This window comes from Anabrus simplex, chromosome 1 (assembly GCF_040414725.1).
Source record: "Anabrus simplex isolate iqAnaSimp1 chromosome 1, ASM4041472v1, whole genome shotgun sequence".
In the NCBI taxonomy this organism is placed as follows: Eukaryota; Metazoa; Arthropoda; class Insecta; order Orthoptera; family Tettigoniidae; genus Anabrus; species Anabrus simplex.
The window spans coordinates 1,137,142,331-1,137,163,987 of record NC_090265.1 but is presented as its reverse complement, the minus strand read 5'-3'; the positions used below and the strand labels follow the sequence as shown (position 1 = coordinate 1,137,163,987).

At 37.8% G+C, this 21,657-nt stretch overlaps 1 protein-coding gene across 1 annotated transcript in view; it reads right to left on the bottom strand.

Annotated features, from left to right (window-relative positions):
• The window catches only part of poe (E3 ubiquitin-protein ligase-like protein poe), a 797,274-nt gene that overhangs the window by 733,971 nt on the left and 41,646 nt on the right, over nt 1-21,657 (bottom strand). The window contains exons 4-5 of the mRNA XM_067137373.2: nt 14,163-14,371; nt 465-646 (exon numbers count right to left, since the gene is read on the bottom strand). Coding sequence (XP_066993474.2) covers nt 465-646; nt 14,163-14,371 — 391 coding nt within the window. The remainder of the gene's footprint in view (nt 1-464; nt 647-14,162; nt 14,372-21,657) is intronic.

The window sequence follows — 21,657 nt, the reverse complement described above, 5'->3', positions numbered from 1 at the left end:
TTAAAGATACAAGGCATAGAACAACAAGACCCCATACCTAGTTACAAATACAGGATTGTGGCGGTGTTTGTGAATTCACTGAGGCTTGCAGACTGAACACTGAAAAGCTTAACTGTCAATGAAGATAAATGTATGTACTTCTCAGATAGCAATTTTGACTGTCGAAGGCAGGCTTACGTACTAGTCCGAAATACTTAAAACACATTTTGCTGCTCACCTTAAGAGTACTTATTTATATATTTTTTTTTCTATTAGGTATCATCTTAGCATTAGTCGAGATGTAATATGGAATACTGTGAAAAAATCACATCTAGAATGGTCACAACTAGAATTTAAACACACCATTATAATAAAAAGAGCAAATGGGTACACAAAACAGAAGCAAATTTTTTGCTAATTAAGATCACCAAATGACAGAATACTACAACAGTAATTATACAGAGCAGGGAAGTTAAATAACTTACCTGTGGCGGACAAGAGTTGCTTCAGAATGAGATGAAGGAAGACTGAAGCCTTTCTTGGCAACTGCATCCTTGTACTTGTGAATGTATCGGGTGAGATGCGGCAAGTTTAAGCACATTTCAATGAGGATGTCCCCTGCTCTCAAGGCTTGTAGGCTTGCAACATTCTTCTGGATGAATAACGTCTGAGAGTATACAAAAACCAAACAAAAAATTAATCTGTGTTTCTTTCCTGCCATGTTCCTTGTGTTCTACAATTCACCAGCATAACACCAAATTATCTGACAAGCTAAGCCTATAAGCTAAGGTCATTCAAAATATAAGATTCATCTACACATAATTTTCAGATCTTCAAGACTCATGAAAACCAAATATGTCAGGACACATACTTTCTTCACTATTTCACCAAATAATTTCCACCAACACTGAGGTGTTCTCCCTAACACTGCAATAATGTATACAAAATGAACAAGCAGTTTTCCTACAGGATATCCAGGAAAGACAATGGTTTATTAAATAACTAAGAAAATTCTTTCTGTATTATCACTACTCTCTAGCAATGATAAGAGCAGTGGATATCTGACCTTGCTTCGGATTTTAAGAAGTTACAAATAGTGAATTAATATATACTGAATTTGAATCAGTACTACTATCAGTAGCCAAGAAAAATGAAGTCATAAATAGATATATACAATGAATAATAACATAGAATAAACATGACAGGTCAATATGCAAAGAGAGAGCGAAAGAAGAAACAAGGACATACGTGAAATTACAAAACAAGAATCGGACAGCCACTTTATCTCACATACATAGACACTCTCATCAATCGTAATTCTTATATTCCCTTTCAGACCCAAACAGGCTCTTCTTTTGCTTCCCAGCTTCATCAGGAGGATAGGCTTCAACACTCAGTGCCAGATCTTCAGACTTGATGTGCAAAGTTTAGGATAAGAAAGCCAGATGAACATAGGAAAAGAGAAGAGAGAAAGATGAATACAGGTTGTTTATCATCATCTGCAGTTTCAAGCTGTTGGCCGGGTCTGCTTTACAGGTGGATAAAGACTACTAAAAACACTGGATGGAGGAGGAGAAAAGGAACCCAAGTCAATACAGTAGAACCTCGATTATATGTTCCCGAAAAACTATGTTTCCCGCATTACTCGTTCAAATTACGTGGTCCTGTGAGCATCCTACTTAAATCGCATTGTAAAAATCCTGCATTATCCGCTCCTCGAAGAAGCGATTTCCTGGATCAACCGTTAAAAAATGTCAGTCCCATCAATGCTAAATCCTCGATCATGTGTTTTCAAGAAACTGTATCTCACAAAAGGACGGCTATGGCATATTAACGGATCGTTGTGTTAATGTCCCGTTATTACTGTAATTTAAGGAAGTACTGTACTGGAAAAGCGGAGGTGAACTTGCAGGAACCATCTTAGCATCTCATTTGGATAGTACTGTTTAGAAAATCCTTGGAAATCATAAAGCAGGGAGTGTCCACAACAACTGAAAGGAGACAGCGCATTTCGAGAGCTCTACTTTAAGACAGAACGAGTTTATTCAAATGTTGGTACTTGCAAATCGTCTACGTCTCTTTCCAATTTCATTGTGATTAGTGATGGGCAGAATTGAACATAATGCATTCGAGAACTTGAGACTAGATAGTTACATTCAAAACCATCTATCTTTTTACTTTTTTCGAGTGTCGCCAAAGAGGTTTTCGGCACTTCCCTCAGGGCACTGTATAGTCACTGGGCTTTCAGGCAAGAATCGAGAAACTGCTCCTTCTTATACAACACAAATTTAGTATTTTAATAATATTGTATACAATTTTGTTATCGAGACCAGAACAGATGTTGCACCTTACATACATAAAGCCATGCGAGGATTTGGGATTGCTATTTGGTCATAATATAATATTGGGAATTTCACACTTTTGTGTTAAAATGTTATGAAAACTGCACTAATTTTATTTGCGCACGTTACATTCAAAAACTTTGTATCATTTTGCACTGGTACCGACTTGTACAGTGAGCGTGCTTTCCAGCTGAGCTCAAGGTCACAAATAACCATAATTTTGGACGTGTTAATGGTATTTTTTCTCTTTCCAATTTCAATGTGATTAGTGATGGGCAGAATTGAATATAATGCATTCGAGAACTTGAGACTAAATAGTTACATTCAAAACCATATTCTCAAGTTCAACATAACCTTTAAAAGTCAATGTAGGCCTCATTTACACCGTACAAGATTTCGATAAACTGACTACTAAAAACCAATGACCAAATTACAATGGAAGATAAAACAGGATTTCGCAACCATGTGGGTGTTTTTGTACCTAATAGGCTTTATTTTATTAGATTAGAAAATTAAAAACTAGTTGTGGTCGATTGTTGTTTGGCTTAAGTCATAAATGAAAGAAAAGTTCCACCTAATCAATACTATTTTATTGTCACATGTAGGACTGGTTTCGACCTCTCAAAAGGTCATCCTCAGCTACACTAGAATTGCATTTACATATTATGGCTCATATTGAGAGCTAATGGCATACTCTAGAATTCAACGATTTTAAAGTGGTTATACCCATGCTGAGAATTCAATATTATACAATTACAAAAATTAATTGCTCTTATTACACTCAATGTACATATGTAAGAATCAAATATGAGTTCGTCTTTTCTTTAGTGTGATGAGTATGTCGGAGTATTTTTAAACATAGGCATTTGCCTGGTCAGTTTAATTGATCTCTAATCTTATGAATACTTAGTCCTGTACGAAATGAACTTAGTCGAACAATTGGAAACACTCCGAAAAGAAAGTAAGGGGGGTCCAACATGCACATGAATTGTAGGCTATGAATTATACATGTAAACATCTACACTATTCTTTAACAAACTTATTAATGTATTGGAGTTATATTGGCTATTTTCGTTGGAAGGCAGTATTTCTAAATGTAAAAAGACAATAAATGGCAAACATGACTTTTAGGCCTACATACAAAGTAAATATAATCAGTTTTAGTTACTCATATCACGTCATTCATTTCATCTCATTAATTCCTGTGATGAAGCTGGCATCAGGAAGGGCATACGGTTGTAAAAACTTGCTATGAAGATTTGAATCGCTTCATACTCAACCCCATAGAGAAAACGGATGAGGACGCCGTATTATCATATTATGCAATATTGATATAAAAGACCTTAATGACCAGTCATTTGTCTCCGGCAGTTGAGCAGTAGGCCTACCACACAGTAAACCTGATCACTGCTTTCACTGAATTATAGTCTTGTACTGCCAACTTCACTGCTAGTGGCATGTCATTCCAAATGAAGTCAATTTCACTGCCATCTCGTCAGTCCTGCACAGCTATCGAGAACATTCGAGGGCCCATCTTTTTGAAACTGTTAGTTAGTTATTTTTTCAGTGAAATTAGTAGTAGTATTAGTACTAGTGTGAGCAATGCTCCTGAATAACAAATAGATGTGGAAATCGAAGAGGTGAGGTGAGTTTTATTCCCGACTATAGATTTGAAATAGTGAGAATCTATTCCCAAATGGTTTCTGGAGATGGTCTCTGCTATTCCCAGTTGGTGTACGTGTAGCAGAAGCCACTCCTGAATAAAGCTGTACTGTACAAAGCGTGCCAAACCACAAGCTGATAACTAGCGTATGTTACGAGTTGTACTTCCGAATGTAATACATAGTGACTGGAAGCATTCTTTGGATAACTGCAGCTGTTGAAAGCCAGATCCTATTTTCAAGTATTATTATTAACGCATACCCTAGTATGTTTTCTTTGGCGTGTCCGAAAATCGTTTAAAGTACGTGGGGACATAAAATTATCATTATTATTTGTTAGGTGCGTTGGCGAGTAAAACAATCGTTTTAATTGGTTAGCTTTTATCACGTTTTAACTCATTGGGCCCGAGCCACGGAACCGTTCGTTGCTTCATCTCGGTAGACCAAACGCCGGACCACGGAACTGTTCCGTTGTCTCATTTTACTACGTAATTCTACTTTTCCACAAGAGATGGCAGAGTGAGTTGCATTTGTGATTTGTGTAGGGACTCTTTCTTTGCAATGTTATATGCTCTTTGGTAATATATATCGATAGTGTGCTTGGTAATATTAGTTTGAAGTGGGCTATCTCTACCTTTGAGATTCGCTTGTAAACAAGATGGCTGCCAGTATAGAACTGATATTTACAGATATATATAACACCTTTTAGGAAGTAATGATGATTAGGAATGTAATTTTTTCAGTGAAATTAGTAGTAGTATTAGTACTAGTGTGAGCAATGCTCCTGAATAACAAATAGATGTGGAAATCGAAGAGAAAGTGCAAAGAGAAAACTGGGTTACAGCTCAGCAGGTGAACTGAGTAGGCCTACGGTCGCGTGATGCTAATAAAATAAAGTGTTTTACTGTATTCCTTGTTCCGCAGTTTGTGGTATGGAAGCCTTTTGTGTTCATGTATATTTAAATCATTAATGGTCTTGTAACTAAGAAATTTCTCGTGATATGAAGCGACACTATGTTTCCTCCAAAATAATCCCAGCGCCAATGCAGTTTCAATCCAACAAATATGCAGGGCTCAATGGCTTAAACTTACTTCTCTCCAAATATATACCTATATTGACCCGAGTTACAAGATATTAAACGACCACTCTCGCCTGCTGTATAAACAGCAACAACCATGAATATTTCTCAACTAAAGTAAACTCATTTCTTCATCCCGAGGTGGTACAGCTCTTTTTAGACACCCCAAGTGGAGGTGAGTTACATGTACAGTTTTTAACGCATATCAACCTTCTTGCCATTCATAAATCTCTGGCAGTAGGGTACTGGGAATCAAAATCAGACTCCCGAGAACAGCATCTAATTGTGCTAACCATTACGCTGGCGGACATTATTAACTACAAAACAGGCATATAGCATGGCTGATCCTTGCTTGCAATGCGCGGGTCAGACACAAAGCTAGGCCTATTCACCTATTTGTGCGACGTCATCAGAGCTGCAGTAGACCTATGCAACGGAAACGGACAGTTCTTAACTACGAAACACAGATGTACCGCATGGATTAGACGCATTTTCATTGCGTACGTCGTACAAATGAAACTATTCACAAATTTGTGCGATGTCATCAGAGCTGCAATAAGACTTGTACCCGCTTCGAAGCGGAATCGTTCCTCTGTGACGAATTACGTTGGGGGGGTCTTATATGCAAGATTTATTTTTTCATTTTCTTCGTCTCGAAAAGCCAGAGGGGTCTAACACGGGAGGGGGTATAATACATGAGTAAATACGGTAGTTGCTCTCGCAGTGATGTTATTTCGGATCAAAGAATATTTCAGTTATTGACCACAGCAGAAAGTGATTATGATTATGATTTTAATGAATTGTTAAGCGATTCTGAAGGTGATAGTGATACAGAGAGTGCCGAAAATATCGTATATGAGAAAGAAACAGAGCATCCTCCTAAACAAAAAAAGAAGAACACGGCGAGCTCAAAAGCTATTTTATCACTATTTTCGTGGCAGACGGATGACATTTCTCTACCAGACTTTCAAGTAACTGACAGACCCATAGCCAAGTATTGTTTGATGACAACCCCAAAATCATTAATCTTTTAAAAACTTTTGTGCCAGTGGAGTTGGTGCAGCCAGTTGAACAAATCGATATCAGAAACAACCGGTGGAAAACATTGAGCGATCACCACATTCCAGGTATGGTAAGTGGTCCTGAGAGTCGGGATACCAGTTGCTATGGAATGGGAGTGGGCATCTCGGACATATTCTGAGTCGTGGGCCTCCTTGTGCTCAGGCGGCTAGGACTATAAAATTCACTGCTGGTCCATAACCCGTTAGAGGAGAGATCCTCACTTGGACTATGTGCAAGTAGGGCAGCATCCTGCTTCATGAATTTACCGAGCTCAGAACACTAAGCAAGCCTCGGACCTATGGGAGTAATGGAGTCCCACTCCCATTTGACAGGTAAGGGACTCCTTGGAAACAACTTGGCGAACGAAATGGTATTCGATGGGGAGCTATCAATATTAATGGGGCTTATGGAAGAAAGAAGGTAGAACTGGCTGAGTCAGCAAAGAGGATGCACCTGGATGTGCTAGGATTAAGTGATATTCGGGTAAGGGGAGATAATGAGGAAGAGGTGGGAGATTATAAAGTGTACTTGACGGGTGTAAGAAAGGGAAGGGCAGAATCTGGGGTAGGGCTCTTTATCAGGAATACCATTGCACGCAACATAGTTTCTGTTCGGCACGTAAATGAGCGAATGATGTGGGTAGATTTGTCAGTGGGAGGAATTAGGACAAGAATTGTGTCCGTGTATTCACCATGTGAGGGTGCAGATGGGGATGAAGTTGACAAGTTTTATGAAGCATTGAGTGACATCGAGGTCAGGGTCAACAGCAAGGATATAATGGGCAATTTCAAAGCGAGAGTTGGGAATAGAACTGAAGGATACGAAAGGGTGATTGGTAAATGTGGGGAAGATATGGAAGCTAATGGGAATGGAAAGCGTTTGCTGGACTTCTGTGCTAGTATGGGTTTAGCTGTTACGAATACATTCTTCAAGCATAAGGCTATTCACCGCTACACGTGGGAGGCTAGGGGTACCAGATCCATAATAGACTATATCTTAACAGACTTTGAATTCAGGAAATCTGTTAGGAATGTACGAGTTTTTCGCAGATTTTTCGATGATATAGACCACTATCTGATCTTTAGTGAACTAAGTATCTCTAGGCCTAGGGTAGAGAAAGTGAAATCTGTCTGCAAACGAATAAGGGTAGAAAATCTCCAGGACGAGGAAATTAGACAGAAGTACATAGATATGATTAGTGAGAAGTTTCGAACAGTAGACAGTAAGCAGGTTCAGGATATAGAAAGTGAATGGGTGGCATGCAGGGATGCTGTAGTAGAAACAGCAAGGGAATGCCTAGGAACAACTGTGTGTAAAGATGGGAAAAGGCGAACATCTTGGTGGAATGATGAAGTGAGAGCAGCTTGTAAACGTAAAAAGAAGGCTTATCAGAAATGGCTAAAAAACAAGGGCCGAGGCAGACAGGGATCGGTACGTAGATGAAAGAAACAGAGCAAAACAAATAGTTGTTGAATCCAAAAAGAAGTCATGGGAAGATTTTGGTAATAACCTGGAAAGGCTAGGTCAAGCAGCAGGGAAACCTTTCTGGACAGTAATAAAGAATCTTAGGAAGGGAGGGAAAAAGGAAATGAACAGTGTTTTGAGTAATTCAGGTGAACTCGGAATAGATCCCAGGGAATCACTGGAGAGGTGGAGGGAATATTTTGAACATCCTCTCAATGTAAAAGGAAATCATCCTGGTGGTCTTGCCAACAGCCAAGCTCATGGGGAGGAGAAAAATGATGTTGGTGAAATTATGCTTGAGGAAGTGGAAAGGATAGTAAATAAACTCCATTGTCATAAGGCAGCAGGAATAAATGAAATTAGACCTGAAACGGTGAAGTATAGTGGGAAGGCAGGGATGAAATGGCTTCATAGAGTAGTAAAATCAGCATGGACTATTGGTAAGGTACCTTCAGATTGGACAAAAGCAGTAATTGCACCTATCTATAAGCAAGGGAACAGGAAGGATTGCAACAACTATCAAGGTATCTCATTGATTAGTATACCAGGCAAAGTATTCACTGGCATCTTGGAAGGGAGGGTGCGATCAGTCATTGAGAGGAAGTTGGATGAAAACCAGTGTGCTTTCAGACCACAGAGAGGCTGTCAGGATCAGATTTTCAATATGCGCCAGGTAATTGAAAAATGCTACGAGAGGAATAGGCAGTTGTGTTTATGTTTCGTAGATCTGGAGAAAGCATATGACAGGGTACCGAGGAAAAGATGTTCGCTATACTGGGGGACTATGGAATTAAAGGTAGATTATTAAAATCAATCAAAGGCATTTATGTTGACAATTGGGCTTCAGTGAGAATTGATGGTAGAATGAGTTCTTGGTTCAGGGTACTTACAGGAGTTAGACACGGCTGTAATCTTTCACCTTTGCTGTTCATAGTTTACATGGGTCATCTGCTGAAAGGTATAAAATGGCAGGGAGGGATTCAGTTAGGTGGAAATGTAGTAAGCAGTTTGGCCTATGCTGACGACTTGGTCTTAATGGCAGATTGTGCCGAAAGCCTGCAGTCTAATATCTTGGAACTTGAAAATAGGTGCTATGAGTATGGTATGAAAATTAGCCCCTCGAAGACTAAACTGATGTCAGTAGGTAAGAAATTCAACACAATTGAATGTCAGATTGGTGATACAAAGCTAGAACAGGTAAATAATTTCAAGTATTTAGGTTGTGTGTTCTCCCAGGATGGTAATATAGTAAGTGAGATTGAATCAAGGTGTAGTAAAGCTAATGCAGTGAGCTTGCAATTGCAATCAGCAGTATTCTGTAAGAAGGAAGTCTGCTCCCAGACGAAACTATCTTTACATCGGTCTGTTTTCAGACCAACTTTGCTTTACGGGAGCGAAAGCTGGGTGGACTCAGGATATCTTATTCATAAGTTAGAAGTAACAGACATGAAAGTAGCAAGAATGATTGTTGGTACAAACAGGTGGGAACAATAGCAGGAGGGTACTCGGAATGAGGAGATAAAGGCTAATTTAGGAATGAACTCGATGGATGAAGCTGTACGCATAAACCGGCTTCAGTGGTGGGGTCATGTGAGGCGAATGGAGGAGGATAGGTTACCTAGGAGAATAATGGACTCTGTTATGGAGGGTAAGAGAAGTAGAGGGAGACCAAGACGACGATTGTTAGACTCGGTTTCTAATGATTTAAAGATAAGAGATATAGAACTAAATGAGGCCACAACACTAGTTGCAAATCGAGGATTGTGGCGACGTTTAGTAAATTCTCAGAGGCTTGCAGACTGAACGCTGAAAGGCATAACAGTCTATAATGTATGTGTGTATGTATCAACTTATGTACTTCTAAGAAGTTATATGTAATAGTTGCCTACAGATTTTAGGAAATAAACTTTATCTTGGGCTCTTTACTTTGTATAAAGATAATGTACCACTGATCTCCATACATGGATCGCTGATCGCAGCTCTCCGCTGCAGGAGAAAGTACGCCAAGTTGAGCGCGCGGTCCGCCATGCTGGTGTACCCATCCTAGAGCTCTCCTTATGGGGGGGCAATGATAATATAATCAATTTAAAATCGCATTGGAATAATTAAAAATGTAGGGATATGTTCACTCAAAGCATAAGGACATTGGGAACACCGACACGTCATTCCGAGGTCAGTAAATCTCCGGGATAGCAATTAAAATGAGTGTATAATAACGGCCGACAAATATTAACTTAGTTGCTGAATACATGCAGTTAGCGACCGATAATACGAGTGAAAAAAAGTTTCTGGAAACATTGCTGTAAATTTTATACATGTATGCCACGAAATTATGCATTCTTAAGAGGAGGTATGACTGAATTTTTCGTAATTTGAGCGAAAAACTTGATTTTTCTTTTTATTCATACAAAAATAGCCCAATTCTTCCTCTTTCAGAAAATGTTTTTATTTTAGTAATTCCGGCTTGTTTAAAGCTTGAGAAGCCATTTAATATGAGCCCGCAGGACATTTAAAAGCCAGGAACCACACTCACTTCTCCTGTAACGGCATAATGATAGTTTACTGTGTGTTTTTCGCTGGATATTCAAGTATTCCGCAGCGTATTTGCCGTAGAAGTACACTTCAGCATGCTGACAGTCACTTGTTTACTACGTAATCAATACAATTACGTCGTTAGGAAATACTGTCATTTGAACTGACAGAGAATGTTGTACCTCTTCCAAATAGTACTCAATTTATATCTGCCACACAAGTACATATACTTTGATAGTTTAAATATATTATGTACTAGCTGATGTACCCGTGCTTCGCTACGGAATTCTAAATTGTATACAGAATTCTAGGTTAGGTAGTGTAAACATTGTGAGCAAGATTGTATTAAGTTGCATAGCTCTTAACGTTGCCCTAGTAACACGATGTGTAAGTCACCAACGCCTGTTCTCATATGAAGACTGGGTTAGGGAATTTTCATTGTAATGGTAGGCCAGCTTGCCTACCATCAGTCACAATCAGTTGGGAGTTTTCATTATAATGGCAGACACTCACTCTCCGCCTGCCTTTATAGATTCTCAGAAAGACTCTCTTAGTGGTTTTCCCAACTGAAATTAACATGGGTCATTACAATGACGTCAATAGGTGTGGCGCGATTAAAAGCAATACTTTCATATGAAATACTCGATCAAATGAAAAACCACACATTTTCACACTTTTAACGAATAGAACTATGCTGCCGAACTAACAGTCCAAAGCTACAGAGCTGGAATCGCCAAGTCGCACACACCTGTGATCCGTGAACAATCTTCGTCCTTTTATCGGTGGGGGAGGGTTCAAATAGTGGATAGTCCCAAGGCAAAAACTATGCCTGTTTACTTTTCTGTTTCCTGGGAGTACCACATGAGTCAATTCACTACACTGGCGGGGGAAAGAACTATCTGACGTGGAGGCAATTTTTCCTCCAAGCCAGAGAAGAAACCAAATCTTTGCTAATTTGGAATAAAATGAATGTAGATTTAATAAAAGTGAATATGAAGAAGCTTTTCTTAAGAAACGGCTCTTTTCAGGGTTGAATTTTGAGTTATTTATTGAATTGTGGTACTATAATTTGGAATAGGCCTAAATTTGAATTCTAGACCAGTTCATACTACTACTACTACTACTAACTGAGCCTCTGACTTAAGTGCGCACACTGCTCACTCAAAACAGCGCGTCAGAGTAGCTATCGAATAGCTGGAATACTATGTTGAACCAGTCAGTGAGTTACGTACCAGCAGTATCAGAATATGTATGAACCAGAGGAATGGCATGCTAAAGAAGAAAATTTTCTAACTCCTCAGCTGTTTCCCGCCAGTATTCAGTTAGGCTGTTATACTCGGTGTGCAGCAGTAATCCCATTTATCGTCCTTGAATGTCAGCATAAGACACAAAGAACATTACAACAAACAACGGTCAGTGTAATGTTATTGTTGATCAATGTTACGCGCTTTCGATATTGTAGGCCTTCACATTATTAATTGTCTTCCGGTCCTGAAATACCACTCTTATCATAATCGGTACGGTAAAACTGAATAAAACATAAATGATCGGAAATTGTATTCTCTATAACTTTTGTTACGCAGTACTTTTCCACAGGACCAAGAACATAGGCATTTAAAAATTAAATTTTAGGTGCCCTCCCCTAAACTACCATTTCACCCAGGGTGAATAACATTGTTTATAGATTAAACTGTAGTTTCTTATTCCGTGACTCTATATACCGATTTTCATTAAATTCTGTTTACCCATTTTCTCGGGGCTCGGCGTTGATATGGACTTAGCAACAAAGATCCAAATTCATGAATATCTGTGTTTCATAGCCGGTAATGTAAAAACGCATAAGATGTAAATGATCAGAAATTTAATTCTATATAACTTTGGTTGTGTAGTATTTATCGATATGACCACTAATAATATAAATATTTGAGAAATAATTTTAGGCCTTCCCCTAAACTACCATTTCACTCAGCGTGAATAAAATTATTTATAGCCTAGATTGTAGCGGCTCGCCAACCGACTTTACATGCCGATTTTTATTAAATTCTCTTCAGCCGTTTTCTCGTGTTACGTGTACATACATACAGAAATTACGGAAAAGTAAAAACGGCATTTTCTTGTTACTGTGGACATGATCGATACAGAAATACCATTATTTTCAAATTCTGAGCAATGTACAGACAAAACTCTTATTTTATATATATAGATTTGTATTATTTACATTTCAGAATTCGTATTTGTGTTAATCGTAGTAGTACAAGCATAGCTCCCTTGTTTGTTTATATTTTACTAACAAGCAGAAGTAACATGTAGTTTCAATTCAGCGAGTGAAATATCTAAACTAGTGATTTTTCATTGATGTATTTCATCTTAATTCCTTTGTAAATGTGTGTGGTATTGCAATAAAACAGCACAGAACACCCATGGAACTACAATCAGGAGACCTGGCGTCAATGAACTAAGCATAAACAAAGCAAGCGTGCTCCTCGTAGTCTACTGCACCGTGCGCTCGTTGCCATCTTACTACACCAGTCATCTTTTATTCGGCTTACTGCCACCCAAGCTACCAGCCATCCATGTATAGAGATCAGTGTAATGTACGCATGGGAACAAAAGTGTAATTTTGTTTTCTCTCAAAATAATATTCAGCGTAAGTGTAGGATTTCCATTTGCATTTAGATTTATCAACAACCAACACTTATAAACATTTTAAGCTAATCATCCCATTGATAAGTTAAAAATTGAGACTTCCACATTTTTTTATTTTACATACGAATGAAATAACTGAGCACTGAGGTACCAGTCAACTGGTAACTCAGCGGCTAAGACCCCAGACACGGTGATCTATTACCACAAATCAAAGATGAGGACTGATAAAAATACTCCTTTCTAAATACTGTACTGTATTCAGTGCTATTTCCACGTTGATTATTTTATTGTAGTTTGGTCAATTGTCCTATCGATTTTTTATCTATATTTCTAAACACAATCATTTAAGAAAATCTGTTATTATTCTCATGCCTTACATTCCTTCAAATCAATCCTCCAAACTATTGTAAGCACTGCAAAAGCTACTGTAAGAGGGCCACAATACTAAAAAATGCACTTGACAGCAACCAGCAATTGTAACATTCATAACAAGTTCCTTTACATTACGATTGAATAAATATTTAACCTGATATGAGGACAAGGTGAAAAATTCATTTCTGGAGTAGAATAAAAACCAAAACTGCAAATTCAACTAGCTTAATAATGTTTATCACCGCCTGAAAAATTCATATTTTGTTGCTTAAGATATTTTGCTTTTCTAGGGACGATATTCTTAGCTATTATAGAATCAGGACACATTGCCCTAAACAAATTTCTAACATGGTCAGAAACAGTTAATGGAAAAGTGTGGCTGAAGGGAAATATGTTACAACAATTTGGCATTTTTGACCATTGTTCTGTTATTAACAAGTGACAAAATAAAAGGACTTTCCAGTTTCTCTTATCCATACGTTATGGGCTTTTCTGAATTAATGTGCCTTCTACAGTCATCCCAGCCACCATAAGCAGTACAAAAAACTGATGTGCACACACTATGCAACACATGACTTGCAACATGCGAGGGAATTACACTTGTGTAACCGAGTCAGTATTTTTGTAGTATTACTGTCTTGTTTTGTTTTTTTGTTTTTCATTCGAGACCTAACTTGCTCCATTTCTGAAAGCTAAACACTGGAAATTACAACACAGAAAATAGCAGACTCAAAGGGTAAAAGCAGAACATCACAATATCACAAATTATGCTACACGCTGACAACACTACAGATTAACCAGCTTCCTAGGATGACACTAGTGACCGTTAAAGACGGGAAGTGACTGTAACAAATTTAAGTGTCCAATGCACAAAAAAAAAAAATGACACCAAACAACAAATCAAATATAAAATTACTACTGACAATCTCCATTACTACTAGAACAAAAAAGAATGATGTTAGATGAATTTTAAAAATTCTGTATTGTTGTAATGGATGGAGAAATATATAAATAACAAAAGTTACCTTTACTTCCTGGCCAGGATCAACTCCAGTTGCAGTTATATTGTTTGCCTCAGTCCCCTTATTCGCAGATGAGTCGCCATTCTCAGGAGGGGATGGACGTGGAATAATAAACTCATGCAAAGGAGTTGTCAGTTGTTCCAAGATAGAAGTTGACAAGTCTGAGCGTGAGCGTTTAGTGTCTTTTGCAGGAGTTGCTGCTTCCTTCTCACCTAAAACAAAATCAATAACCACTAAATTCAGATTACATTTAATATCCAAAGAGGCAGTAAGGCGATTTTAAAATATTAGAAAAGAATTAGCTTAGTCAATATTAATAACACAAATAGTGATTCTATTTAAAAATTGACCTTCATATACCATAGCTTGCATCTAAATAGCCTCATTTAAACGGCCTTGTTAATATTTACCCTTAAATATGTATATACCTTGAATGAATGTTAGAGTGAATGAGTGCAAGTGTGATTTAGAACTATTGTTAGGTAACCGCATAACCTTTGGTGGTGCTATTTGAGGATCCAACCAGCCTCTGGGCTGATGACCTAACAGACAGACAATATTAATCATTAACAAAATAACTAGGCTATTATAATACTATTTTATTCCATTATTTAAGTAGTTTCTAGATTCTGTATAGTCGTAATAACTTTCTAATTATGTTAACTCTGTACTATAAGTTATGGTTAAGTGTAAGAGAGAGACGTGAGCCCTAACTGCAGCACATACAAAGACATAAAACAAATAAGTATATATCGCTCAAATTTATTTTTTTAAAAAAAGCTTTACCTACACACAGATGTTGCTGATCTTTCTGCTTTTATAGCTATTCTTATTCTTTGTTCAATTTCGACCATCTATTGAACACGTAAAATAACTTGCATGTTTTTGTCTCCTTTCTTGATTTTACTTCATAATATTGTAAAAATTGAAATTTCTTTGATTCCACTAATGATATATTGCAGTAAGATAATGGGCAATAAATCAAGAATAGTACGACTGTTCTATCTTTTTCTTATCTTGTCTATGGAAGGCATTCTTCCACTAATTTACTAACATCACGAGAAAGGGGTACATATGTTTATATATTTGTGTCTGTATCGCATGCAATTCTTCCAGAACTCAGCAGCGAGGACACATCTAGTACTTGCAACCGAATATGATGTTGGAGCATGAATGATTTATGTTTGGGCAGACTAGCAGATGTTTCCAATTCCGAGTGTCCCCACATTCGCAAAGGATGTCTCCCTGACGTACAAAGGAATTCAAACTTCATTAAGTTATTGCTACATCTGGATACAGCAATATGTAAATAGACGTCCTCCAAGTGGTATATGGCAAGTTATTCCTTTACCTCAATTGGTGACAGATGTAGTGCCTCTTTCCACCTTGCAAGCCTTGATCTTTCTAGAAAGCAAGAAGATGGAGTCGCTCTGAAGAAGCTGTTATGTAACCACACTCCTAACGATGCAAGGTATGCCCAAACATGAATAGAGTCTGGCTGTTTCATTGAGGTCAGTATCTGCTTGTTTGGCATGACAAGATTCATTCCACACAATTCCTGCTCAATTCTCCCACTGAAAAGCTGAGTCCCACACCAGATGTCATGAGCACATGGCTGAGCACATCTTTCACTATCAGTCAGCTTGCAAATAATGTTATTACGAGCCCTCACTTTTAGCTTTACCATGAATGGCATTTGAAGGACAGTATGTGGTCTAATGTGACACCAAGGTAGGGTAAATAGTCATTGAAGAGGTATATGGCACATGCAGTAAAGCTTGCAATTATCAATTCAAATCAAGTCTCAGGATCAATACATAAACACTGATGTTAAACTTCCGATCTTCCTTCAACCTGTATCAAAATTCATGGCAATGTACCAATGTTTGACACCCTGTACATTTTTACTCGGACCCAGAATATGCAAGAGCTGCACCCAAATTTAACAAAATATGCACTGTATATATTATTATTGTTGAATATTCAATACAGAAAAGAAACCCTATTTTACATATATACCAAATATAATTCAAGTCCCTCTCCGGAAATTGAAATGCACAATAATTTACTGTACTCACTTTTGGCAGCAAATTAAAAAAATCAGTATTAAATTATATTCCGCCTCATATGGCAAAGGTACTGAAAACTTGACAGAAGAAAAGTAACAGGGAAATGTCAGTAGGAGTGAGAGGAAAAACAAGCACACTCACAGTTACAGAATATACTGATAAATTTGTTTTTTCATTATTATTTGCTTTACGTCGCACCGACACAGATAGGTCTTATGGCAACGATGGGAAAAGAGAGCCAAGAGTGGGAAGTGGCCGTGGCCTTAATTAAGGTACAGCCCCAGCATTTGTCTGGTATGAAAATGGGAAACCACGGAAAGCCATCTTCATGGCTGCCGACAGTGGGGTTTGAACCCACTATCTCCCGGATGCAAGCTGACAGCTGCGTGCCCCTGACTGCACGGCCAACTCGCCCGAGTAAATGGAGAAGAGAAAACTGGTTTAACACCATGTGCAGGTCTAGCTATTAGATTCTCACATCTCGCTGATGTCAGAAAGAACCCTTTTTGATGTTATGTCGAAGAGTGTGGGAAATGACACCAGAATTAAACCTTTTTTTGGGGGGGGGCGGGGGGTGTTCTGGCAAACATCAGGGCATTCTGGAGAATGTCAGAGAGTGTAGGAAATATTCTACCCTCACATAAAGTTCTGCACATGATTGGCCGATTGGTTCCCTTGTTTTGGAAGAGTGCCGCGTTCAATCTAGGGGTGGGGGGGGGTGTTCACTCACATTTTACTAAGGCAATACTTTGCATATATGCTCAATTCTACATCTCATCAAGATTATGGATGATTTTAAAGTGTATCTATGCTTTGCACTGATGAGAAGAATATCATAAAACTTATTTTCTTCTACCACAAAAACACTATGCATATATGCCCATTTCCACAGCTCATCAAGATTGTGAATTGTATCTACGTTCTTAAATACTACGAAGAATATTTTAAGACTTCTTCTTCTCGTATATTCCTACACCTAAGTGAACTAATTTCTTACAACAAATGTGTTTTTATGAAATTCTATAAACAATTTTTCATAGTGTCAAACTTATAAGTTTTTAAGACCAATTTTAATACAACTGAGTTTCAAATATTTTGTTCTACACGCGATATGGCTGAAGATAACCTTTAAATAGGCCGAAACTAGTCCTGTTAAATGTTTAATTAATGAATACTATTTAATTTGTATTGAAAAGGTGGATAACTCGCTTATTATTTTATTTGGTTTAATCAAAGTTCAATACAGACCCATAAAATGAAATGCATTTCCCTTTTCTGAAATGTCATTAAGATTATGATTCGGGTTAAAATTTGATCTATATGTACGAAGCAGCTTTCAGTAACGTTATGGAGGGGACCTTTGTCGATAATTTTGAGAATTTCCATGTCTTGTTTCATGTCTGTGAATTTGTGATTATAGTCATGCAAATGCTGTCTTACAGCTGAAAATTTATTGTACTTCAAGGGCATTGACGTGTTCCGAGTACTTCATATTAAAGTTCCTTCCAGTTTGTCCGATGTAAGAAGAATTACAACTGTTGCAAATAATCCTGTATATTCCTGATTTTGAAAATCTATTGAACTTGTTCATGGATGTGGCAATAAGTAAGACTAGTGCATTACTACTGTTAGTTTTGAAAACTACTTTTACATCGTGCTTTTTAAAGACGTTGGTGACTTTGTAAACTTGTTCGTTGAACGTAAAAATAGAAGGGGAGGAGTTGTTCTGTTTATCTCTTTTCGAAGTGGTAGAGGGGCGATATTTATTTATTATTCTTTCAATAAAGAAACTGTTGTATCCATTAGACATACTTTGTCCTTGTGGCAGCCTCCGCATGGGGGAAGTTGTAATAATAATAATAATAATAATAATAATAATAATAATAATAATAATAATAATAATAATAACGAATGGCGTTCAACTCATTTTTGAGGTCTCATTTAGACACTGGAACATTGAAGGCTCGGTACACCATGCTGTTGTAAGCTGCTTGTTTGCGAACATGGCAGTGGGATGAATCTTGACAGACTGTAGTGACAGGGTGGGTTTTCTGAAAATCTTATATCTTAAGTAGCTTGGGTACCTGATGATAGGCAAGTCTAAAAAATTAATATTTTGTCCAATTTCGGATTCAAGTGTGAATTTTGTTTGCGGGTCAATGTTATTTAGATTAATGAGGGTGGTAGCAGCATCTGCAATGCTCTCATCCATAATTACTATGGTGTCATCTACATACCTTGCCCAGAAAAGGATGCTGTCAAAGTTATTACTATTATAAATTTTGGTGTGTTTCAAAAAATCCAAGTAAATCTCGGCTAAAATAACAGAGGCCGGCGATCCCATAGCCAATCCTTCTTGTTGATAAATAACATTATGGAAAATGAAATAATTGTTGCTTATAACTAATTTAAGCATAGACATGAAATCCTGTATTTCTAATATATTTAGGCCACCGTATTTGCTTAAATTGTTTAGAATGATGGGGTATACCTTGGAGATTTGTACGCTAGGATACATGTTTACAATATCGACCTCTCCCCTTGCCCCGCCCCTTTCCTTTGAATCTCACATCCGTTAGTTTGAGGCACACAACAATAGGACATGCACCACATGTCACAACGAGAGGTAAGTCTCATATAAACTATGCCTTTTGACCAACACGCTCTCTCCTTCAGTTCCGTAATTTTATCTAATTTTATCCATCATTTATTCAGGCTACCTTCATGGACACCGCAATGAATTGCAAATTTATACCAGCCACAAATTAAGAATGTGTCAGTTTTAACCAAATCTTTATGAGCCGTCCTGACGATGTCCAACAGCAATTAAGCATGATTTTAACAAGCATTACGGGTACATTTCATTGTATTTACGTTGGTTGATGTGGAAACACCATTTAGCAGTTCTGCGTCAGCTGGTGGTTATTTACAGTGGTGCCCAGCGGCTTGCATATGGCTAATATCACTCTAGTAGATTTGGCGATTGATGATCTGAGTACAGAATCAACATTTACCAGTTCCTGTTTTGCAACTGAAATTGTTATGACTAACAATTCCACAAATATTAATACAGGAAAGATTTTGGATGATGAGCATACTCCAGATACCAAGAATTTAGAGCCTAATATATTTTTCAAATTTTACACATAATTCAACCCAGATTTTAATGTCAATTGTGTGTTTGTACATTTGTTTAGTTATTAAATGTATTATATTAAAACTGATGATGGCCAGCCAAGGCCGAAACTAGTCACTAGTTTAGTAATGTAAGTCAAAAATATTGCATATTATAGTATTAAAAAGGTGGACCATTACGACATTAATTTAAAAATTATTATTGTATCTTTGAAGACCAGAATTTTCTCCCTAATTCTAGAAATGTGTGAAACACAGAAGATGCCTGCCGACATGAAAAATCCCACCATAGTAACAATGTTCAAGAAAGGTGACCGAAGTATCTGTGGAAATTGTGGCATTTCCCTACTATCCATACCAGGAAAAGTTCTGGCAAGGATTTTACAGAACCGTCTTCTGACTGTCTCTGAAATGGTACTCCCCGAGTCTCATTCTGGGTTTCAAACCTGGAGAGGTACCATTGACATGATCTTTTGTGCTAGACAAATCCAGGAGAAATGCAGAGAACAACAAATCCTGTTTCTTTTGGTATTTTACAATCTGGAAAAGGCCATTGATTCTGTTCCTAGAGTAGGTATGTGGATGGTATTATGGCACTTTGGTTGTCCTGACCGTTTTTAAGGCTTAATCTAGGCTCTTCATGATGGAATGATTAGACGCGTTCTTCACCAGAATGAGCTGAAAGAAGAATTTCCCATCACAAATGGGCTTAAGCAAGCCTGCGTGCTTGCCCCCACCCTTTTCGCCCTGTACTTGGCAGCAATACTTCGCGAGACTTCCTACTATCGACCATGTAGGTGTGGAAATTAAGTTTCAGTATGATGGCGGACTGTTCAACCAAACCAGGCTCTGTTCTCAGAGACTGACTCATAATACTCTGATAATGGAGCTTCAATAAGCTGATGACAATGTAACACCTGTCCATACAACTGAGGAGCTTCAAAGACCCATCAACCGTTTTAAGGAAGTGTATGAACAATTTGGTCTGATCAACAACACCCATGCAACTAAAGTACTTCCGCAGCTGGCACCAGGTGGTACTGTCCCTGAACTAAATGTCACCATAGCAGGAACACCTCTTGAAAAGTGGACCAATTCACCTACCTTGGTAGTATTCTAACTATACACTGCAACTCAGAAAAGGAGGTGGAAAATAGAATACGCTCTGCCCATGCAGCTTACAGCCGCTCTCCCACAGTGATTTCATGAATACGGATCTCAAAATACTGTATATACTAAACTAATGGTGTACCAAGCTGTAGTCATAACATTACTATATGGATGTGAAACCTGGACACTTTATCGTAGTGACATAAAGAAACTGGAACACTTCCATCAGCAGAAACTTAGGTCCATCATGAACATCAAATGGAATGACTACATAAGCTACGCAGCAGTTCTTGACAAGGCGCGTATGAACAGCATAGAAGCCTTCATCATCACACATCGGCTTAGATGGGTTGGTCACATCCAGCGTATGAATGATATTGACTGCCTAAACAACTTCTCTGCAGTGAGACTGGTCACTGCAAGAGGCCTCAACGTGCTCCTTTGAAACGTTACACCCACCTTTAGATGTGACTTGTGAGGCCACATGTTTCATGCAAACATTGGCTTGACCAGTCATCCGCGACATCTCCACAGAGCCAACAGACTTTAGGAACTGCAGGAGAAAAACGTATTCTCGGAAGCGAGAAGCGGCCGACGATGATATTGGATATTTTATGATAACGTCTCACGCATTGAAATCTTAAGTATCTCCTTAGAGATTCTGAATAGTTTTTTCTATTTTCAGTGAAGAAGAGAAATGATCATTTTCTCAAAACATGTACGACGATGAAATAAATTAGTCATCACCATGTGCTGTATTAATCGTGTAAATCCAATGTATCGACTGTCAGACCCTTATTACTTTTTCAAAAGGTACAGTCAAAGTTTCCACCTTTACAATATTAAAAGATTAACAAAATATGGGTACATGTTTCATCTATCTGGTAGACATCATCAGCCGAATAATTGTACAAATAAGTACAATAGACAAGTACAAAAAAAACATTAAAATGATTCGAATTACCGAATACGTCAGTTAAAATTCATGTTAAAAATATTTTTTTGTATGGAGAATGTAAACACATTTATCTTCATTTTAATAGAACCAAATATTTGTAATGTAATTAAATATTTGTGTGCACTGATTTTGCAGTCATGTTATTCTATAAGGAAATTTTTAAATGTGGTAATTCAGCAAAGACTTTCCCACTTACACTTTTGTGAGGCAAGCAAATTTTATACTG